This window comes from Hippopotamus amphibius, chromosome 11 (assembly GCF_030028045.1).
Source record: "Hippopotamus amphibius kiboko isolate mHipAmp2 chromosome 11, mHipAmp2.hap2, whole genome shotgun sequence".
In the NCBI taxonomy this organism is placed as follows: domain Eukaryota; kingdom Metazoa; phylum Chordata; class Mammalia; order Artiodactyla; family Hippopotamidae; genus Hippopotamus; species Hippopotamus amphibius.
Window position 1 is genome coordinate 72664941 of NC_080196.1, and position 24746 is coordinate 72689686.

Below are 24746 nucleotides of genomic sequence, written 5' to 3' on the forward strand. Positions count from 1 at the left end.
TGAGGGATAGGCAGTAACTTCCTTACCCTAATGAAGACTGTTTAAAACATCATCTTCAGCAAGCATCATAATTAGTGAAGAAATTTTAATAAAATAAAAATTATTTTATAATAAAATCACTAATAAGGCCTCCTGGGTGATTTAACCAACAATATAAGATAAAAATGAATTTACTAATAAAAAAAACAGATGAAATTGAAAAGAACCAAGTTAAACTGTTATTGGGAGGTCATATGTTTGTTTGTAAAACAAAACCCAAAGACTCTAAAAATAAACTATTGTAATGAATAAAACTTTAACAAAGTTATGGAGTACCAAATCAAATCGTACAAGTTAAATTGATGTTTATTCATCACCGAAAAAGTTAGACGGTATGAATTTTAAAATAATTCCATTTATGATAAGCACAAAAATAGGTACTTAGCAATAAATCTTGTAAGATGTGCAAGACTGTGGAGAAAATGATAAAACATTATTAAAAGATATTGTTAAAGACCTAAATAAATGATCAGATTTAACTTGTTCAGGAATAGGAAGAGTCTATACTGTTAAGCTGTCAATTATCCCTAATTTGATCTGTGGACTCATAGCTAGTCCAGTGAAAATTTCAACAGGTTTTAAAATGCATTTTTTTAATATTTTTGTTTTTTGGAACTTGACGAGCAGATTCAAAAATGTGTAGGAAAGAACGAAAGGTCAAGAATAGCAAAGATGCTCTTGAAGAAAAGGAACAGGCAGGGTAGGATTTGTCCTACTCTGTAGTCAATTTATAATAAATTTGCGGTAATTAGGATGTCATGATATTTGTCCACAGAACAAAATAGAGATTCTCTGAAAGAGATATCAGACTGAATAGATTAGAGCCATGTTTGCACCTCAGTGGGGGAATCCCTGCTCACGTGTATAAAAATGTGTGAAAGAATAAAACCATAAATCTTAAAAAATGTAGAGAATTTTTTGTGGCCTTAGATTAGGAGAAGATTTCTCAAATAAGACCCAGAGAATATAAATCACAAATAAAATGACTGATATATTTATCTACATTAAAAATAATAACTTCTGTTTACCAAAAGTTACCATATACTGAGCAAAAATAAAAGCTACAAGATAATAAAATATTATTTATAACACATATAGCTGGAAAAAGTATTAGTATTCTGAATATGTAAGAAATAGTCACAAATGAACAAGAGAACTCAAGTCACCAAACAAGAAAATATGAAATGAACATGAACAGGCATTTCACAGACAGGAAACATGAACACGAAGATCCGGTAAACGTGAAAATGCTAATCCTCATCAGTAATACGTGAAATGCAAATTCATGCAGAGAATAATAGATGGTTTGGAAGACCACACAGGAAGTGCAGTTGGGCACACAGGTGTTTGTTTAATAGTTACTATTTATATATTACTTATGTTATAACTACTTGTCGTAAGCATTTAATATTTAACTTAAAAAGCAAAATAATCAGAACAGTACGTATGCAATGAGTGTCACTTGTCATAAATATAAGATAAATATAAAAGGAATACCATTAATACAAAATAATGTTTTAAAAATTCTAGCTATATACTCACACCTGCAAAGGTTTGTGAGCCTGAAACCTGTTCTTTCATTGTTACGAGTAAGTTTATCAAGGTTTGTAGAGGTATTAAAGACACAGTAGCATCTTAGTGAGACTTTCTTCTTTTGTGTAATTAGAAAAAAGCAGTATCCATGCTTTACAGTTAAGGTGGTACATATCTCACACTTTGGGGAGCATTAACCTATAGCATTAACTTCTTATCCCTCATCTGGCGCTTCAATTTAAGATAACAAATTTATTCATTTCCTGCTATGTACAAGGCATTAGGCTATCAGGTTTGTAAAGAGGATGAGCATTATAGGAATATGGTTATTTGAATACATGTCTTTCTTCCCAATATAGCCCCCTGAGGGCTTATAGTTTACTAGGGAAAAATTAATGTACAGCAATAAATATAGTATAAAGTAGAATGGAATGTGTGCCTGAATAGAAGTACTGGTGGCGTGCTCAAGTAATTCAGAGGAGACAGCAGATAACCAGGCAGGAGTTGGCTTTGCAGGTACCTACGTAAAGAGTAGAGGAAGTGGAAAGAGCTTCCAAGCAGAGGTCCGAAGGCAGCAGCATGCCTGGCAGGCGGAGGAACCCCAAGCGGCAGGCGCGGCTGCAGCAGAGGGAGCCAGAGGGAGCCAGAGGGAGGGGTGCAGGCAGGCCGTACGTGATAGCCTCCGTGTTTCTCAGGAGAGATTCGTACACATCATAGGGTCTTAGTCAACAGCTGTAAATAATTGAAAGCTGGAGATTAAAGCAAATGGGAAAAGAAATAAAGAAGGCAACATTTCTCTGAGAACGAACTGGTCTGTTAGAAGCACACATAAATAGAACATAAGACTTCTCCTACGTATGTAATAGACTGCAATTCATATCATAAAAAGATTGAGTGGCACGTGAAATCCTGTAAAAAAATCCCCATGTCAAGGCAAAAGATTGATTTTGTTCAGTTAAACATTATATTACATAGGCAACCTTTCAACTAAGTCTGAACACGTTTTGTTACTCAGAGATGGCCCCTGTGGATGTGGAGACTTTAAGCGTGTGCCGCATAAGGTAATAGAAGAAAATATCGTACTTAGAAAAGAAACCGAGTTCAAGTAACGGCTGACAGAACCATCTGTGTGATCTTAACTAGTCTTTCCTAAGCCTGTGTTCCTTTATTGCGAACATGGGCATAATCCATGCCTATTTGCCTACTTTGTAGTGTTACTGTGAAGAGTAGATCATATGTTTGTATCAAAGTCCTTGGTAAACATAAAGCACCTGACAAATGTTGCATATAGCACATCATTTATATAATATCTGTGTATAAGCCAGCACATATCCCTATGTAGGTATGCACACATTCATATAATTTATATCTAAAATGTGCTTCAGTTAATTTATTACTGTAATCTAGAATAATTTTATCTAATGCTAGAACTATGGATTATTCGGTCAAAATGCATTGAAATCAGTCATCATACATCTACAAAACTGATTATTTAGAAAAACATAGTCAAATATTGAAACAAATGTAGAAGCAATGACATCCAAGGGACAAAGAGAATGTAAAAACCACAAAGATAAAATATTACTGAGACAGCATCAGGCAACAATAAATATAAAAGGTAGAAAAACATGTAAATAGATGAGTGTATAGGTGGAAAAAGGAATTACAGATAAGAAATCAAAAATGTTCAATGGTATTATTGGATTGAAACATATCCTGGAGAGCAGGAGAGCAAAAACAAATCTTGGGGAAATAATATCTAAGAAAGTTAAAAATTGTAAATAAAAGGCATAGTAAGTGAATACCAAAATAAGACTTTCTCCTAAGCTCAAGAAACAGGTGAATAGTTTGAGAGGTGGTTAATTTTAAAGAACTATTATTTGTTTGCCTAAAACCCACTGGCCGTATTCTTCATGGATCAAATATATTTACCTTCTGGGGAAAGAAAAATGGTGAAATTTTTGCTTTTATTTTTGTTCTTAGACAGGATTTATAATTTAGATGCAAAACCTTTTGTAATAGAGTACTGTATTTTAAAAATTACTAATAAGTAAGTGACTGAGAGATATTTTGAAGCAAAGATACACTGTGATTTAGAAATCAAAGTGGCATTGATAAACCTAGCTTGACAAAGTCTGATGTTAATGTACTCCTCTTAAGATAAATCTAAGGATTATCTTGTGTATTTTATAAATGTGGCTTACAGTAAGAAAGCAAAAATGAGCTTCCTGATTTCATAAGTGCTCGTGATAAACAAATATCCAGAAATACAAATTTAATTATGAAAGTGACCACGTGTTTAATAAACATTTTTTAAGAAAAAGTAAGAGGAAGAACAGAATAGAAAGGGGGAGGGGGTGGAAGGAAGGGGGGGAGGGGAGGACTAAATGACCAAATAAGATAGCTGAAAAACTGGCAGGAAGCCCTCCAAGCTTAATGTCTGTACTCACTAGGATTGGAAAATTGAGATCGTTTTGGTGGAAGACAGATCCTTGTAGTGCCATAATTGGATCTGGACTGATATCATTTTGTTATACAAATTTAAATGATTCCAAAGCAGACATTCCCAAACTGCTGATATTAATTTGCATCTAGTTCATTCATTCATTCATTCAACGGTTATTGAGTTTCAGGCACATGGCAGGCATTGTGCATAGGCACCGAGCACACAATGGCAAACATCATAGGTATTTTTTCCTGTTTCTCTTGGCAAAGAATTAAACCTTCAAAGAACGAATATACCCTCATATAGCGAATCATATACATACTAAGATGGTGAGGAGTTGACAGGATTGGAAAAAGGGATATTCTCAAATGCCTCGTAAGGATATTCACATTGGAATTACAAAATGTCTTCTAAGTGAATGGCTGACATCACCTGGACTTTTAAAGAATATCTAAAAAATATTACAGTGCTTGCCTTGCACAGATTCTTTATAAAATGTCAAATTTGATATTACCATCTTTTTCTTAATGTTCCCACTCCTATTCTGTGGAGTAATGTTCATACTGTGGAGTAATGTTCTCAAGGCCCTGTTGGGAAAGGGCCCTATATTTTTCTCAGCTTATATTTTGGGACATTTTTAATATGGAAAATGTTTAGCTTTACAAGATAGATTATCAATAATAATTATGCAGAGGTTTTTCAGGTTCACAGTTTAATTTTCTGATAATCTGAAGGGAGGCTGGGGTCTTATCTGGTTGTATGATGCAGAATTTGAGTATTTTGGTAGCAGCAATCTGGTTCCCTCCAGTAAATTTCTCTGAAAACACTTACTCTTGAGTATACTTATAAAAAGCCCAAATCAATTCTCTTCTTTGTGGTTCAGACACTCCTTCATAAGTGCTCCATGTCAGGCCGTGTGCTGGATGATGGAGCTGTAGAGGGGAAATAAGACACTGAGAAATGAGCACCCCCAAAGAAGGCAGCAGGTAGTAGAAAGAACCAGCGCTGGAGAGGTGGCTGTGGAGGCCATCCTGCGGCCCAGGGCAGGAGGAGCCACAGTAAAAGCTTCAAGCAGGATGACGAGCCAGTGTGGCAGGAGGTACCAATTCCTTTTTGTAAATGTGCACCCCCAGCATATAAATGTGGGTGTATTCATGGTGACCTGGATTTCTAGGCATGCTCCAGCTTTCTGTGAGTCGCTTTCTGTGAGTCACAGACAAGGACACTTCATCTCTCTGGGGACCTCACTTTGATTGTCTATGATCAGGAAGTTGAAATAGATATTCACTTGTGCCTTTCAGTTCTCAAACTTACCCATATTCTATATAAGCTTACGCTAGTACCTTTGAAGATATAAAGAATATGGAGGCATTTTATTCTATTTCTTAAAAGATATTTTTAGAATAATGAATAAGGAGGGATTTAAGAAATCCAAATAATTTCAGTTAAATCAAGGGATTAAAAGAACCCCACCACTTGTATGTTTATATACATGGTAACCACACAGTATGTTTTATAATAGGTAAAGTCAAGGAAACAGACCTCTATCCTCAAAAACTTACTGTTGAAGAGTACAAACAACAAGAATAAAAAAGTAAACACCCACAGTGTTGTGTGGGTATAATTGCTAACAAGGTTTATGGAGCAGGTGGGGATTTTAGAAGCAATCTGAAGGAGAAGAGAAGAGTGGTGTGACACGGTTCAGTAGGAAAGCTGTTCAAGTGGAAGGCATGGATGAGAGAAGGCAGAACCTGAAATGAAAATAGGGAGGAAGAGAGAAGCAAAAAAAAAAAAAAAGAACTGCTGGGAGTAGGATAGGAGGTGAGATATCTCAATGGAATCAGAGTGATAAAGGACCAGGTGATTTGGGCACATACAGGGTAAATGGAACGACCCAAGTAAGAGGGAGGGTGTTCTACAGACAAAACACAGCTGCCAGAATGTGCAGTATTCCTTTTATAGAAGAATAGCTAGAAGGATAGATGAGGAATATAAACAAAGGAGAATCACTGTGACTCCACAGGAGCCTTCATCTAAAGAGAAGTGGAAGGAAGCAAAGATTTTTTTATTTTACAATGAACAGGTATGAATCATTCACCCATTAATTGATTGTGTGTAAATATTTATGTTATGTATTGTATAGATACAAGATGGGTAAAGCAGAGTCCTCTCCCTACCCCTACAGCACTTTAGAGATAAATCAGTTTTATTGAAATAATTCTGATACAACATGTAATGAATTATAAGAGAATCAAGAGGAAACTTATGATTTAATATTAAATAAAACTCCTCTCTATGTCAGCCTTTTGTAATTTATGATGAGTCTCTAGTAAACCTTACTGGTACTTGTAAAGAGTTCACAGACCTGTCTACATTCTCAGCTTACTTTGAGGGTTATATACTTAAGAAAATATGTCTTAATGAATCCTACAATATTTTTTTCTCTGTAACAAAACTTTCTCCTTGTCTATAGTGGGATTGTAAGTTGTATTACCAGCCTTCGGGATTTGATCTCCATGGGTATATGGCGCAATTCAGTGATGTTGAAATATACGCGTAGTAATTAATGTTCTTACTTCTTCATCTCTCCAACTGTGTATCCCCAATATCTACCAGCCATACCTCTTCATTCTTACATGGTGAGACAGAAAGGAGCTTTCAGATTTTGAAGGTAAAAACAATCAGTATTTTCTTGGAATAATTGACAAGGAAAATAGACCCTAATTTGGTGTAAGGCAAGAATTTTGACTTCTTTTCCTCCCCAAATTTATGTTTATAAAAGACTCATTATTTAAACTACTATTCCCCCACTCCCAATTTCTTAGCTTTCTTGAATGATATGAATGTTTACAAAACATTCAGAACAGGAAGTTACTCAGAATCATAAATCCCTTTATATCAGGAACTAGCAAGATATTATAGTCACGGGTAACTAGGGGCAAATTCCCTAACTCAGGAAGAACCAGCACATGCTCTAGTGGTTTCTTTTTTTTTTTTTTCTTTTTTTTAACCTTTACTACAGCAATAATTTAGTTTGTGTATTCAGCATCTTCCATTTCACTGGTTTCTGGTGCTGTGTAAGGTAGAGGAGAGATTCCCAGGTAGAAATAGACAAGTCCTGAGTAGTAACTTAGGAATGAAGGTGATGAATGTGCAATGCCTCTCGAGATTGTCCAGTGGACAATCAGTGAACAAAATTTATTAACTCTTCACTTTATGGATAACATTATAGGAGAGTGATTCAGGTAAATTTACAATGGCACAAAATAAAAGCAACTGAATCTATAACATTAAATGAGATCATCGAGATGAGGATCTCTTAGTAGGGAGATAAGCTAGGTCCCTTGGAAGAGACTCCAGTATCTGAATCAGGAGAAATCTGAGAATGGGAGATGAATAAGTAAGCCTAATAAAGCATCTCTCTCCAAGGGAAATTTGGGCTTAAATTCAGTTTTTAATGTTAGACATCAAGTTCAAGAACAGAAAAAGGCAAATTCTGAAGGAAATTTGTTAGGAGACAATTCACTTTAAACTTAAAAAAATAATTCTTCATGAACTTCAAGGCAATAAATTCCTTCCATGAAATTTGTTTGCTATAATTCATGGAAATTACTCCATCTTTGACACGTATGTTGTTTTTTAATGAATACCAGTCGGGGTTTTTTTGCAGATTCAATTATTTCTTGCTTTTTGACTATTGATGATACCTTTGAAAATAAAATATTTTAATGCTGTCTCATCTAATATTCAAAGAGAACCCAAGAAAAGCTAAAAAATGGTTTGATTTTTTTTTAACCCCTTGATTTCAAACTTAGTAGTAGCTTAAATTTATATCTTCATGGAGTTTTGGATTTTATTTGTAAAAACAAACATACTTAAATAATTTTTTCTTTTCTTATACCAAATGTGCCTGTGCAAAATTTCTCTATAATAAAAGAAAAATTGCATTCTTTCTGAGTCATTTAAAACAAAAATCTTTCTCCAGATTCTTTCTGACTAGATTGCTGTCTCTCTCTTTTTCCTGTCAACAGCAATCTTCTTTAGCCCTTCCTTCTGTTCAGAATTACCTTCCTCATTCCACCAAATACCCCTACCAGACTATGAGCAACTTGCTGGCACGTAGTAGACATTTTTTAACTCAGTTTTGAACTCAAGGAAGTTATTTCCATTTTAGACCTCAGATCAAGTGTTTTCTCTCCCAGGGAGTTTCTCCTGACTCCTGTAGATCATATTAACCCATGCCTATCTGATATGTTTTCACTGTCTTTTCTTTGCCACCATTGACTGGTACTTGGTCCTGAACTGCTTTATCATGCTAGGTGGACAAAATACTTATAACAGTTCAATCTTTGTGTATGTTCTTTCCTCCCTGAGTTTAGGAATCATGTTTAATATCTCTTGGTCATTGAGCTCTTAGCCAGACATTGTGTAAAGTGTTACATAGGCTTTAATATCTGGATATTAACTACATCTATAAGACAATAATGTCTTCCTTTTAACCACAATAAGAACACACAATAGAAAATTGATGCTGGCATTTTTAGTGAATTATTTGGGTGAGCTTTTCATCGTTAGTAGCTTTCATTTAATTTCACCCATTTTTCCCCTCTCTGTTCAGTAACTTATTTTCATACAAATTCAGAATTACTTGGAAAACGACCAAACCAAATTAGTAAAATATCTGAAGTATTGAGTATTTGTGGGAAGCTGGAGGTTCATTATTTTCACTCACGTATAATATCCATTTGCTTGCCAACAAAATACTGCCAAGTAAGGGTACCACTGATCTTAAATATATGTCTCATGTGTGATTAATGTATTTGTCCTTGGAATGGTAATGGATATTGCTATAGTCCTTGAAGACAGCTTTTCTTTCCAAGCAAAGTGGAACCTTTTTTACATGTTCTACCTTCCTCTTCCTTCCTACCCCACAACCCTGTCACTAACTCGTGACATCCTTTATGCTATTAATTTCTAAACCTTTGCTAATTGCCGTACAACCTAAATTACTGGATTCTAGTTCAGAGAAATTTTAGTATGGTTTTAAAGTCCACATAAAAGAGTGAGAAATAATCTTTCACAAGCAACTTTGTTGTGCCATACAGCTCATCGGGTATTCCATTGCATCCCCATAATAACCTGTCAGGTAAAGAGTAATAAAGGTAGTTACTATTTAATGCAGACATGCTACATGGTAGGCATGGTACTAAGCACTTTTACATAGTTCTTACTTGCTTCTCACATCAACTCTAAATGTAAGTTTTATTATTTTTAATTTACAGGAAGGGAAAGTAAGACTCAGGGTCATTAAATGATTTGTCACACAGCTAAATGATGAAGCCACTTCACAGTAACTAATTGCAGAAAGAGGATCCTAAAGTTGCTTTCCTACTAAGACTGCTGGGTATATTTGGAATGGGTATTTTATAGCATCACTGTGCACATCTTAATTTCAGGGCGTCCCAACTGAGTCTGAGACTAATTCTTCCTTGATAGTCACTGCCAAAGTTTGGAATGGCAAAGAGAGGGGCCTGAGGGCTGTGGGATGGCCTTCAAAAATGGCTCTGTAACTCCATGCTTTGATGCTCCAAACATATACCAATGATAGACAAAATAAAAAGGTAAAAAACCGAGTGGATTTAGTCAACTTCAAAACAATCATCCATCTTTGAGATCTGAGAACCGAATTTAAAAACCAAATGGTTTTCAGGGTTGAAACCAGGGGTTCTGCTGGGCTCTTTTCCAGAAATAAGAAGTGGTAACTAAGGTTCTCATTACCTATGGGCCCAAGCCAGACCCGCTTAAAGCAGGGCCTGGGGAGGAACTTCATTGCTCATGACAGGAAACTAGACAAAAGATTCTGTTGTTGATCAATACATGAATCTAGGGCTTTTGAGCTGGAAAGTTAAAGGGGTAGGAAGAGAGATACAGTTTGTGACTTAAAACTGAATTAGCCATATGCTGGCCTTGTGATTCAGCTCGCAACATCTCTGACATCCCTGTATCACAGCAGATACACAGGAAGTGCCCCTGGGTGACCTAGCCTGGTCTGGTAGCCTGAATGGTCTATTAGAAGCAATGGCAAAACTACTGGACAGGGAGGAATGAGCACATAGAATAAAAACCTCTCACTACGAATGGGCTTCAAAGCAAGAGTCCAAAATGTGTGAATGATTCATTAGATTCGTGTAGTAAAGCAGACAAACAAATAAAACCCAACTGCTATGAGACCAAGATTCGACTCCAGAAGAAATTAATTACATGGAACAGTCTGTCAAAGACTTTGAAATAAGTATGTTTAGAAGCTCAGAAAAATAAAGTATGATTTTCACTTAAAAGAGTGACAAATTTTGGAGAAAATCCAAGTAGAAAAAAATTTTTTTTAAAAAAAAGAGCCCTTGTATTTCAAATTAGAAGTGTTGGAAATGACAAATAGTCATTGAAATAAAAGCTTTGGTAGATAGGATAAACTTTAGACTGAACATCAGTGAAGAGAGAACCAATGGTTTGCAAAAGTACAGAGAAGATCACCTAGATCAGAACATAGAGGACAAGCCAATTTTTAAAATATGCCTGAAAAAATGGTTAAGATACATGGAGGATGGATTGGAGGCTCCAATCTATGTCTAACAGGAGTTTCAGTGGAAGTGAATGGAGAGTGTGTGAGAGACACATAAAAACTGAGAAAATGATCAGTGAGAGAGTTCAGGCTTGGAGACATGCCTGAACTCTCAGATTGAAATTATTCTTTCAGTATTGAGCAGGACAAATAAATATACAGTTGGAAATATGACAGTAAAACTTCAAGACCCTGAGAGTGAAAGAAAATCTTGAAGCAGACTGGGAGGCTGAGGAGCCAGCTCTGCCCTTTGGATCTTGGTCAAGGGTCTGGGATTGGGATCCTCTGCTGAAAGTGGCTGGAAACAGTTCCTCCAGTGTCCTCAGCTAGTCTCCTGCCATCCCTGGCATTGTCAAGGACCAAAGCACTAAACAGTTCTAAGGAGAGCCTTCTTTCAAAATGCACCTAAAATGTGCTTGTAAATTTGCCTGCAAATGATCATAGTTTAAACTGAGTTAAAACCCAGTGGGTGGGAGACAGGGTAGAATATTGGCCTTGGTTTTGGTATTCAGAACCTTCATGACTTGGGACAAGTCATTTAATTAATGTGTAAATTAGGATAATAATCCCTCCTTTATTCTCACAGTTTTGTTGCAAGTGAGTTTCACCCATATGTGTTTTTATAGACTGTAAAGCACGATGCAGTTGTAAGGAATTGTTATTACTTTACTACAGAAATGAATGCCAGCAATGGTTCCTGCCCTCTTAGGGTTTATACATTAGATTTGTAAAAAACAAACATCAGAAGAATCCCTCCAAACAATACAAAAATGTTTGCAAAGCTATTTATAACAACTAAGCAGAAATTATTTTTAGTGTACACCAAGTGTGGGAATGTAAAATGAACAGAGGGGGTGGGGTTTAATGTTGACAAAACTACATATTATGAATTATCTATTCATTTATTCCCACTTGTTATTACAAAAATGTTCAACCATGAACCTAAAATTAATAATTGTCAACATTTAGCCATGTGTGCTTTATCTATATATGACTATATATGGTTTTCTTCCTGGATCTTTTGAAAGTAAATTGCAAACAAAATATTCAGTATGCGTCTCCTAACAAAAAGCACATTTACCCACGTAATCACAGTACCAGTATCACATCTGAGAAAGTTAACAGTAGTAATCCCCCATTGTTGTCTGATAACCAGCTGATATTCAGATTTCCCCAAAAACCTTTCTGTAGCTGTGTTCTTCCCAAATCAGAAGCCACACATTACATTTACCTCACACTACATTAAATAGTTGTCTTTTCGCTCTCTTTCATTTGAGAACAATCTCTTCCGTTATTTTGCCCCCTAAACATTAACTTTTTGAAGATGACAGGCCAAGAATATTCTTAATTTTTTTAAAGACTGTTCTGGATTTGTGTAATGTTTTTTCCTCAAAGAAACACTTGTTCCTCTATCCCTGCATTTCCTGAAAATTGGAATGTTTTATCTAAAGGCTTAACTAGATTCAGGTATACATGTTAGATAAGAATCCTTTACTACAATATGTTATACTTCTTACTGCATCACATTGAGACACGTAATGTCCATTATTAGTAATGATAAGCTAAATAGTGTGATTACCACCAGATCAGTCACTGTAAAGGCACATCTTTCTCTTAGCTGTTATCCAAGGATGAAAATTGTGTCTCTGAGAATAACCTTTCTCCTAATAGTTTTAGCATCCATTAATGATTATCCTGGACCATTTTATTGGTATTGCAAAATGGTGAATTTCTAATTTTGTCATCCTGTACTGTCAGACTTCGGTAAAGAAGAGCCTTCCCTCATCAAAAAGGCATGCACTACACACTTCCTCCTGAAAAATCATGATGCTTCTGTGCCTTTAATTACCAATTTTCAGGACAAGAGGCTCATGTAATAGTCACTTCGATGGTGGCAACTGAGATTTTTATCCTTTTCTGGTTTTTAGGATTACTATAGACTCATTGATTTTTTTTTTTTACACTCAGTGTTTTGTTTTTTTAAAAAATGAAAGCAATTACAACTACAAAGTATAATTTTTTTTTAATTTGATGAGGCTAAATGTGAAGTCTAAGTCCTAATGGAATATAGATTGAATGGGGAGGGAGGTTAATCAGAATAATGTGGTTTTTTAAAGTATACATTATTAGAGATCCTAATCATTTTTTTTAATTTATGAGATGCTCTTTTCTGAAAGTCTCTGAGTACCTTAACCAGAGTATCACTGAAAACAAGAATGTCAAAAAGGCACATTTAAATTGTTCTCAAAATCAATCAAAAATAATGAGGTGCTGGGAAAAAGTTGTATCCTTGATAATTACATCTATCAGTATCAGAAAACAAAAGAGAACAATCAGGAAATGACAACCCCACTCCCAAGTAGCACATTAAAAAAGGCTAATGAAAAAAAGTCTCTTTTAAAAATTGTACTAAATTAGCATTTCAAGTAAATTGACAACTTAAGCGTTGATAAAGGCCAATCTGGGGCCCAAACAATGGAACTTCTGTTTCTACTTTTATCTGCTTTTAAAAGAAATGATCTCACTTGACTTTTTTTTGTTGTTGTCTTCTATATAGATGGAAGCAGTTGTCCTAAGGGATGTGACAGTCCTGTACTCTGCACGGATCAGGGCACCCCGGAGTATTATGCTTAATTTGGGGTTCTGTTGATTAAAAGATTGACTTGGAAGAAAGTAACGGGGATGGTGAAAGTTGCTCAAAGCATTTCTTACACCATATCTCTATTTTTAATCTGAAAAGGGGTTCATGTCTCTGTCATTTTAGACAAGAAGTTCAGCCTGTTCTTCATAGCTGCAGAGCCTAGCATTAGGACCAATGGGTGAAAAGCCGATGTGGGCCTGGAATGAGGAAGAATTCCTTCATAAACTCAGCTGTACACAGCTGGAATGGTCTTACCTCCAAGGGAACGAGCCCCTCAAGGCCCAAACTTTCAGAGGTTATAATCACTTTACTTAAAGATGGTATATAGGGGAGAGGCGGGCAGGCAAGGGTCTTTCAAATATTCTGCAAGAGTCTATAATTACAATAAGGAATGTTTTAAAGGGCATTTTAAGGTTACTTTAAAAAAAAAATGTTGAGGGTAAAAATGAATTTTATACCATGGCTTTAAAAAAATACTATAGCACATCCCAATTTGTGTATCACTGCTTTGTATTTGGGAAATGTAAGATGTGAGATAAAGTTTAAGCTACAGCATTTTAAGACCATGGTATATTGTTTTTGTATATATTATTATGTATATTAAGTTCTTACTCCATCTAGCCCCGAATTTAGGAGCTTGTAGATCAGAATGTGACTTTGTTAATAAGAATAGAAAATAACATTTCAGACATTGTCTTAAGAGTAGAATTAGTATTTGAATTATCAGCAGTGACAAAAGCATTTTCTTTCAATGATAAAAGAAAACTTATATACATAGATCTTCAAATGTGTCAGTTCATTTTGAAGGCAGTAGTAAGTGCTGGTATTTTATTATTTTGGCTTGTCAAGTGAGTGTATTCTTTATTATTAGACCAGGAAAAAAAAGCCCTAGTATATTCCGCCAACATATTCATCAGTCATCATTTTTGGAGACAGTTTTCGACATATTGTATGTTTTACTGTGCTAACAAGAGAAAAGACTAGCCATTAAGTTTATGTTTCTTTGTTTTTCAGCAAGGTCACATATCAGGAATAATGCTGGAAGTATGCTAATAAACAATATATAATGTAGGTCATCTGGGAGTAAGAAATATTTTCTAACTAGTTCTAAAGGGAAATATTGTTAAAAAAGGGATAGATGTTATTTACGCAACACATGTTGCTCTATATGTCACCATCAAAAGCATCTTGTAAACAGCTCAGCGCAGTAAATCTTCCTTGGTGATTGTCAGGGTTTTTCAAGTCTGTGGTAGATTTAGACCTAGCACACTCAATTCACAACATGCCTAATATACAAAGCCTGTTAGATTATGTAGAAAGCTTCCGCTGGAAATATGCCTGCACTGCTGTGTTTTACAAGGAATACCATCCTCTGTTTCAGAAGCAAATACTACATTAAGTGACAATAATTAAAAAAACTTTATGTTAACAGCGTTTATCATTTTAACCGCTTAATGAAAGGATGCTACATTTTTGTGCTTAACTTTGATTTTATTGAGTTCTTTAAAATTAATTGCAGTTGACAGATTGATATTTTCTATTGCTACCATTCGTAAAACAATTTTATATGGCTGCCAATGAAGATGAAGTGATAATTCTATAAGAATGCTGTAACAAACTGTCATTGATATGATTTTACAAATGCCATTTTCTCGCTTTTGGGAGAATTTCAAGTGGATTATTTCATAATGCTTTATTTTGTTTTCCAAGGTGATTTTTAATTGTTTTACTATAAAGGCATTTAGGTAACTGTGTTCTGGAAAACTTAAGCAATACTTTACTTGTTGAGTTCATCTAATATGTACTGAGCTGTATAGGGGACACAGAAATAAAGATGTGAAATCATAAAGGCTGCCTTTATCAGAGAGCCTCACATTTAGAATCAAGAGAGCTTATTTCTCTTCCCAGCTGCACGGCACTGTGACATCAGGCACATACTTTCTACTTTATTTATGATACAAGAATTATAATAAATCCTGTTCTATCTATTCACAAGACTTTTGTGTAAAATGATAAAATGGTGTTAGAATGTTCAATATGACATGATTTCTTTATAGAAGATATGTATTTAAATGTCAGTACTTAGCAATTTCTGAAGCCACCTAAATTTCATACTTCAACTAAAAATTATCGTCTCTAAATCTCTTAGCTAGATTTTGTGAATCTTAACTTCTTGGCTATTTTCCTTATGAGTATCTAGAAGCAATACCACCGTTATGTAGATCAGAATGGAGTGTGCCCAATCTTCAAAGACGTTGGTTTCTGAAACTCAGCCATGTGTTACAGATATTTTTTTAATACCAACTTCTGTCTTTGAGTTTAGGAATCTTTAAACATATATTATGCCATAAATATGTGCCTTCATTTCTTCCAACTGTTTGCAACTAAAGCATAGTGTTGGGATCAAGCCATAAGGTCATAGTAGGGACATAGAATTTTGCCCAAGTGGCCCCACAAAAGCTTGGTTAACAACATATATAAGATCCAAGGTCTCAAGAAAGTACTGTGAGTAGGTAGGGTTGGGTTTTTTAAAAAATTAAAATAAAAAAAGGAATGTGTCTAAGTAATCCTGTTTATACTTGTTTTCCCAGAAGAAGACCTATCAGTGCATCAAGTGTCAGATGGTTTTCTACAATGAATGGGATATTCAGGTGCATGTTGCAAATCACATGATTGGTGAGTGATACCCTAAACATTATTACACATAGATTTTTCTCCTCCTTGTGTACATCAATGCCTATATAATTAAACAGAGTTAAAGATGAATTAATTGTTCAACCATCAATGATTTACCTAAGCATGATTGATTTTTTTATTACTATTATTAGGCCTGATAAGGCATTAGCACATTTTATTTTCTGCAAGGGCTAGTTTAGACTTCTGCAGAGGATTATATATCTACTGCCAGTCAAAGCACAGGTGATTAACAAATTAAACTTCTAATCATTTTTGCATTATTGAAAACTAACAGGAATGGTTAATGAACTGGATGTTAGCTTTCCATAGAGTTTTAGACAGGTTTTAATTTCAGAAGTTATTATGGTAATGGCACTGCTGTGTGTTGCTTAAGCATCTTTGTATCAAAATCTAGAGTGGTGAGTTTTTGTGATAGGGAAACATAAATAATTTAAATTGCCGTAAAATAATTTTATATGTATGGTTTCAACAGCCTGGAAATAATCATGATCATAAAGATCATGTAAAGAATTCAGTCATCATTTTTTATTCCCCACCAAATTTTACACAGATCTTTATAAAAGCAGCTTGTGTAAAGATCTCTGAAGTCACTCTCAGCCAGTGTTTTCAGGGATTTTGCATTAATCATATGGGCGAGAGCTAAAAGGATAATTTTTTCACTTACTCATATTGTCCCATTATCCCTTAATTCCTCTGGGGTTACCTCCTATGTTTTTAATTTGATAAGCACTTAGTAATAACACTAAGAATTTTACCAGCCAATTAAACTTTATCAAGCAGGTCTTTTTCTACTAGTAAAATGACAATTGCTATTACTTTATACTATTTTTGTCACTCATTTGTGTTTTTACACTGAGAGTTTTTTATTTCATACTCCTTTCATGGTATTTTATAGTACCATAAATAATTGTGATATAATATTTTAAAAGTCTGATCAACCTCATACTATCAACTATCAAACTCTAAGAAAGGAAAGGAAAGTTAACATTTTAGACTCTAAACTCATTTTCAGAGGTAAGCAAGTTTTATCACACACTAATCAGCTGCATTCTGAGAACGTGCAGTGGAAGGGTTGCTCCAGCTATAGTTACTGATCCTTAAAGCCAGCTGTACCAAAACTTCTAGTGCTCCTGTAGATATTAATGAAGATGAAGTCAAAAATATGGTGGAAACTTTATTAATAGATTTTCAATAGGATTTGCTTTATAGTTTTCAAATGATTGATCTTTAGGAGGATTATGGTTTATCACAGACTAAGTGCTTAATTATGCAAAATGGAACATATACCTAACACCTAAAATACTGGTCACTTTATCTCAGTATTTTCCAGATTTAAGTACTAATATTATTAGTGATTTTCTCATACATTAAATGGCATATTCTTAAATATGCCAGAATAACATTGACAGTTTTACTGAATGTTTAGAAGATAATGACAATGTGTAAGAGAGATTGAAATGTTTCTTCTATTTTCCCTTCTATTTTGGATTCCAAAAAAGTACTCTGTATAAACTTTCAAAGTGGACTTGGTGGCGGCGGGGGGGTTAGAAAAAAAAAAGAACTCTTCTTTCCAAATAATGAATGTTAATATTTTCCATCTTTTTATTTCTTGACTAGAGGTTACTGGTGGCAGTAAACTGCCATTCATGATTCTCCATTATGCTACAGCTTTACACGGGCTTTATTGAAAATGTTTCTTGGAAGTTTGCAGCTCATGGAAAATTTAGTGAAATGTTGTGCTTCTGATTAGTTTTATTCTGTGTAAACTTGGTTTTGGTTCTGGATTTATTATTGATCCCAGATGAACAAATAGAATATATTTTCATCACAGTATTAGTGTTCTTTTGCACGCATAGAATCTGCATGGAATGTTGAGCAGGAGAGGAATTTTTGATTTTAGTATCATTTGTCCAGAACATTCATTGGTTTGTCCTGGTGCTTTTTTAAAGTTGCTTTATACCTTTCCCTTAATATTTCTCTTGATATGCCCTGCATCATTAGCCCCTTCCCAAAGCTTTCCCCTCTCTACCTTACGGTGGATTAATATGACACTCACCTCCTCTTGGGATCTGAGCATTTAACAATTCACCTTCCATCAGAGAAGCAAATTCTATTCCTTTTCACAGAGGGCCTAGTTAGTTAATATTCATGCTATTTTTTAATAATAAAATATGTAATTCTCTTGCACTTGGAGGCCTAAACAAATGAATAGTCTGCATTTAATTGTTATATCTGTTGACCATGCATCCAAGCCCTTACATTTCCTCGGCGTTGTTAATATCTAGAGAGAGAGAATGTGTAACGGGAGGATGTCACAAAGGCTAAGATATCCCTTTTTAAAATCCCAGTGTGATGCTTAGTTTTTCAAATGAGGCAGGCAGCGTGATTTTGTTGACTAAAATACCTCCATTGAGGGTAGGTATTTTTAGGTTGTGTATCTGTATGTTTTTTGTCTAATCAAAAAATAATCTCAACCAGACATTTAGCAGGGAAGAGGGATTAGAGGCTATCTGAAAAGCCTCTTACTCTTTTTGTTAAGAGGGTCTATAATGTTTTCACAGATTTCGTTTTCCATTTCAATCAGTCTAGAGGAAAGATTATGTCACCTGATGGAAAACAAGGTCTGCAGATGACCCAATGAGGTGTAACTTTAAATTCCTTCTTTGGCCAAGTCATTTGCATTTGCTTCTACGTAGCACACATGTTTTAATGCAATTTCAATGTCAGGAAACCTCCACGCTTCTTTCTGGATGTGCTGGTCTCAGGCTATTGACCAGGGACATTTGTGAAAGGAAAACCATCAGTGTTTCTACCAGGTACACATTGGAGATGCTCTGCCTAAGTACCATTTTGCAGCTAGGTGTGGACACATGGTTTGAGGGGCAGGAATAATTACTCAATAAAAATGCATTTGGGATTTGATTTATGTCTATTAAGGAAAAAAAGAAAACCTCACTCTCAATCGCATTTTGCCACGGTTTCAGTAAGAAATCAGACCAGTGACTATTTAGAGGTTTCTCTTCTTTTACACACACACGCAAAAAGAGCTACAAAACATCTTAACAGCTTTCCTGGGGCAAAGATCTCCCTCTTTTAAAGTCTGCACAGATAAGAAATTTTTTGTCTTCCTTTGTTCCTTTCACATTGTTTACGTTGGCTTTTGACCTGCGAATACAGAAAGAAGCCGTTGTGCCTTGTGTCCTTTAATTCATTATTCACTCCTCTCTTCTTATCAACACAGCAAATATTTATTGTTTTTTTTCCCTCTTTGAGATTTCTGTTATTATTATTATTGTGTTATTATTGGTAGTATTTGGTATGGATTAGCACAGATAGTGATGAGACCAGAGAATATAAATGTGTTTAACCCAGCAAAAGGATTGCCTCATATAAAATTATGAGGCTCAACAGCAGTAGAGTAAATTTGTAAGTGCTCTGAATAAAGCGCTGTTAGGCATGCGATAATATAAAGAGATGACATTGCCAAGAACTATTTATGAGAAGCTTAATTTTTTCACTCTGATAATTCTTGACCAATAATTACCAGCCTCTAATTATCTATTTTAGTTAGAAAGAAATTTCGATCACTACGGAGGTTGGCATTGCAACTAGCGCATAAATCCCCAAAGAGACCAGTGTGTTCCAAACAGGCACAAACAACTGTCTCATGAAACAGAGTGAGCAAATTGCGAGCGGCTGGTGGTAGACAACCAGCAGTAAGCACACCATCGAAGGCCAGTCAGCTTGACAAAGAAATGATCAAAGGGGAGAAACACCATTATCCTTGGAATTGATTGCTTCAGTCGTGGCCTTTGGAGGACAAATGGTCGGGGTATAGCTATGGCCATTTCCAGCCCTCCCTTTCAAAGTTCTCAGATATGAGAATATGAAAGGAATACCTATAAACCAGTTACCTAAGAATTGTTGTTAAAAATTGGCTTAGAAATGATTACTTATTAAATTTTTTCCCCTATTTTTCATATGATTGAAAAGACCAGTGTTATAATAGCAAAATTGTATCTAAGGTGACAGAGTACACTCTCTGGTGTAAAAAACAGGAAAATCTGCAAATAGTCACTAACAGACACGTCCCAGGTGGATCAAGGGTGATGCTTAGCGCATTTGGGGGAAGCAAATGTATTTGTCTTTTAGAAAAGCAAAGCTAGGATTTGGGACTCTAAATGACAGCTAATACAAAAACATGCATGCATAGATATAGACTATTTTTATTCATATCTCTAATACTCAGTGTTTTATGGATAGCTACAATTTTTAAAAGACCGTGAAAAGATTCAAGCCTTCTGCAGTGCACGTGGGAAAATATCTACCCTATGTGTTATGTTACAGGTGATATAAATCGCTGATATTCAGACAAAAAGAATGCATAGATCAGTTTTGTATGATGTGGTAAAATTTTAGTCTGTGCTTGTAGCGAGTGACATTCATATGTTCTGCAATTTGTTTGATGCCCAGGGTCACAAATGGTATTCTTTTCTTTCCATTTCTTTAGTGGATGGTGTGCTGTGTGACTAATCTTCATTATAGTTTTGTGACATTCAGCATCACCTCTGAAACATTTCAGCTTGAGTGCTCTTGCTTTAGAATAGACAAAACCAATATTTTGAGGTCTATAGTGGTTTTGGATTTTATGCGTCTGAAAGGGAAATATCCAAAGATATAGATCTCTGAATGGAAGATAAAGAGCCATGTTGCCCTTTACATTCTCAGTTTTCATTGGCTGCTTTTTAAAAAAAATGAATAGAATGAATCTACGATAATGCAGATATGTGTGGGTGTATATATATGTGTGTGTGTCTACCTGCACTGTCCTAAGAGGCTCAAAGTCCTTAGGTTCTCTGGAGTTCACATGAATTCTAAATAAGAAGACTATTGGATTTTTTTTTAAGTCATCTTCAGTTGATCGCTCACAAAACTCAGAAGATTAAGAAACAAGCATTTGGTGTTAAATATGTTGAAATACTGGCTTATTTCATCAAGAGCTGGATTAAAAAAGATGAAATCTGGGCAGTTTAATGGTAACAGAAAGCTACCCTCATGTGGGCAATGCTGGCTTATTTGAAAAGCCCATAAAGGGTTTCTACATGGACCATACAAAAGGGATACTTTCTCTTTAATAGCCATCTGTACAGGAGAGATGAGAAGTGGGCCAGGTCATCTCTCCTCAGCTGTCATGATATTAACGTAGGTAATGGAGCAAGCTCGGCGTTCTGCTGGGTGTTGTTTTTCATAGATGTTCATCGATTTACACAGATAATTCTATTTATTTCTTAGAGTTGGTCCAAGTGAACCAGGCAGAATAACAAACACCAAAGCATTTCAAATGACTTTATCTTTGTTTGCCACGTAACTTTTGTCTAAAAAATGGTGTCACACCTACTGTGCAGATGGCTGCATGATTTGTAAACCAGCCAAAACATTTAAACAAATGTGTGATCTGGGGATAGATTAAATAAAGGATAAAATGAAGTGTGGGCCACAAATTCTAATAATCAGATGATTTTAAGTTGTGTGCAGTGTGGAGTGATGGTCACAGTGATAGCAGGGAAAGCTTGCCAATGACAGCAAGGTGCCTTACAGATCTCAGGATGGCGCCTGTGGCCTGGTAGGCCTCAGTTTGAGAACCGCACATTTGCTGTACAGCTGGCAGCTCTGTATGGGGACATCAGATAAAACTTATGTAAAATGAAGTGTTATTGCTTTGTATGAAATTGTTCAGAGAGGGAATCTGCAGACAGTAACTGAAAACAGAATTCATGGTACCAATGAAGCAGACTGTAAATATGAAGAGGGTTTAATTATCTGCGCAATTTAACAAAAATTCAAGATGTATTCAGAAAGGACATACGCAGGCATAAATAGAACATAGCTATACCGTTTACGAAGTGCAAAGTGGAGACACAGGAAATTATCAAACTCCTCTACCATCAGTCTTCCTAAAAACAAAGACAATTTAATATCAAAGCAAAAAGACCTTTTTAAAACAAAACAAAACAAAACAAAACATCTTTTTGGAAGAAGATACAGTTTTCAAGAGCTCAGCATGACTATTTGGATTCTTATTTCTGAAGCAGCTTTTCAAGAAAATCTTTGAGCCTCTCTCTTATTTCAGTGTTAAGCTATTAAAAGACAAATCAGGATGTTTATCCTTGTTTTGTGTTTTAGCCTGAGTCTAGCAGCTTTGATTTACAAGAGTAAAAATACTGGCAGTTAGTGGAGTTTCTAATTTACAAGCCCCTAAGAAAGCCTCTTAGACATTTCTCATGATGTTAATTTTCCGTGAGACTGGGGGTTTTCACTGAGCCCACCGACAAATGGAAGATCCAGTTTCTTGTTACTTTTTAGAACACACAGTCCTAAAAGAGACCTCAGAAGAATGTTGTTCCCAAGCAGAATTACGGGATGCCAGCCTTCCTTCCTAGGCTCCGTACACAGATGCTGGGCAGAGTCTGTGCCAGATGGAAGGTTCCATGTGACTGTCTGAGAGATGTCGGTGGGGCTTCTGGCTCTGGTTTTGTCCCCTCCTTTGACCTGCTGTAGAATATGCCGTAGGCATATCCGTTCCCACTCATTGTTTGATATGTTGATTATCAAATGTGGATGTCTGTGTCTGCATGAAGTTTGCAAAACATTTGTGAATGGAGGGCGGGGAATGTCACCAGCAATAGATAAAAAGATCGAGTCCCTGCACACACAGACACACACACACACACACACACACACACATACACACACGGGCCCAGATACACATAGGCATCGTGACCTATTTCCACAGGATCGGTTCAGACGCATAAAAAGAAAAGGTCTCTGATGACCTATTTCCATAGGTTATTTCGGAGTTGCAGGGCCATTCATAGCCGTAAACAAAGGAAAGGCAGCCAATATGGAGAGTGGGTGTTGAACTTCAGCTGCTCATATTGTTGCATTTGGTGAGCTGATGGGGCTTCCTAGGTCACCTTTAGAATTATGCCTATGACAGCAGTAGCTACCTGCCAAGATTGCAAGGTATCTCACAGCTCTCAGGATGGCGCCTGTGGCCCGGTAGGCCTCAGTTGGAGGGGTACACATTTGCTGTACAGCTGGCGGCTCTGTATGGGGCAGCCGTGTGGGCTGTTAGGGAGCTGGAAAGGAGACAAGCATGAAATTTCTTCTAACCCCAACTCTGTTTTTCTGTACTGTTGGCTGCTTCTCAGTTCCTTGACAAAAAAACCAATCAGGCACCCTTTAATCCGCCTGTGATTACCACTGGTATAAAAAGAGAGGCATAATGAGGAAAAATGCCTCGTTTTGTTGCCTTCAAAAGCCAACAAATTGGAGTTAACTTGACAGGAAGTGGCTTAATAATTAGATTATTTATTTATTCCTGACACATATCCCCCTGTTACTAGTCTCAGGAGACCCTGTAGATGGTACGATTTTCAAGCTGCCATTACTTCGCTGTCTTCTGTGAACAAAGAAGCTACTGTCTATCAGTCAATTAAATGCAGTCTTTAAGCAGAGGCTGCGAAGTCCTCAATGGAGAGAGCCCTGGGACGCTGTAGCTGATGATTCCTTTCTCTGTACTGTACATCACACTCTCAACTACAGTCCCCACAGAGATGGAATAAAGTCAGGCATTAAAATATCACTTGTTGATTTGTTTGCTAATGAAGAGCCATTGAAATGTTTGTGTATTTCTATGGCAAAATTGTTGATGAAAGGGCCGACTCGCCTGCGTATCTTAGTTCATCTGCCGCGAGTGCTTATTTAAGAATTATTAAAGTTAAGTTCAACAAACAACAGAATTAAAAAAAAACAAACCCTGAGATAGGAGTTTTCTTACTGTTTTCCTCAAATTAAGTGACTAAAGGCAGGAAAAATAGAGAGATAGCATCATTTCAGTCCCTTTTTGCATGCATTCATCCAAACACCTTGTTTTTTCTGACTTAAAAATGTAAGTCTTTTAAAAAAATTTTTATTGGAGTAGAGTTGATTTACAGTGTTGTGTTAGTTCCAGGTGTACAGCAAAGTGAATCAGTTATACATATATCCACCCTTTCTTAAGATTCTTTTCCCATATAGATCGTAGAGTATTGAGTAGAGTTCCCTGTGCTATACAGTACGTTCTTATTAGTTATTTATTTTATATATAGTAGTGTGTATATGAAAATGTAAGATTTTTTTTGCAGAGAATCTGGGGGCCACAGCTTTAAAGTCAGAAAAGATATTAGGGATCTCTTTGTGAGAATACTGTACTTAAAAATTGTTTTTAAAGGTGAATGGCATTTTGATAGCAATTTCTCTAACTTGGTGAAATAGGTACAGAAGTTTTTCTAGGGAGCTTAGTGCGGGCTTTTACAACCAAACTAGAAGAACATCTATGACATATCAGACACAATCTCACAGCCTCGTGGATTGTAAAGAAATATGAGTTTCCTTCTATGTTCCCCTTTCTGTTTTCCATTTTCTCCATTTTCTTTTCTCAGCATTACTTTTTTTCCATCTAAGTGGTGATGACTTTTCAACCACCACTTAGTCAAGTTTTTTATCCCTCCATATATTCATCACCTTCTTACTACTTCCTGTTTACTGTGTGCAAAGCATGCCTTTGCTGGACCTCTCTGGCTCCCATTACCGGTTTTTATTTTAAGAGTACACGTGTTGTTAGGTTGGAGGGCTAGAGGTCTGCCCAGGCTGAAAGACTCAGATCATATTATGACAGCTCTCTGCTGAAATATTTAGCTATGGCCCTGCCATCTAAAGGAATAAATTTT

The 24746-nt window shown here is 35.9% G+C and overlaps 1 protein-coding gene across 4 annotated transcripts in view; it reads left to right on the forward strand.

Annotated features, from left to right (window-relative positions):
- Positions 1–24746, forward strand: part of ZNF521 (zinc finger protein 521) — a 276460-nt gene that overhangs the window by 131444 nt on the left and 120270 nt on the right. For 3 of the 4 annotated variants that reach the window (XM_057700348.1, XM_057700345.1, XM_057700347.1), the window contains one exon: positions 15870–15954. In XM_057700348.1, coding sequence (XP_057556331.1) covers positions 15870–15954 — 85 coding nt within the window. The remainder of the gene's footprint in view (positions 1–15869; positions 15955–24746) is intronic. The other variant, XM_057700346.1, reaches the window with a different exon arrangement.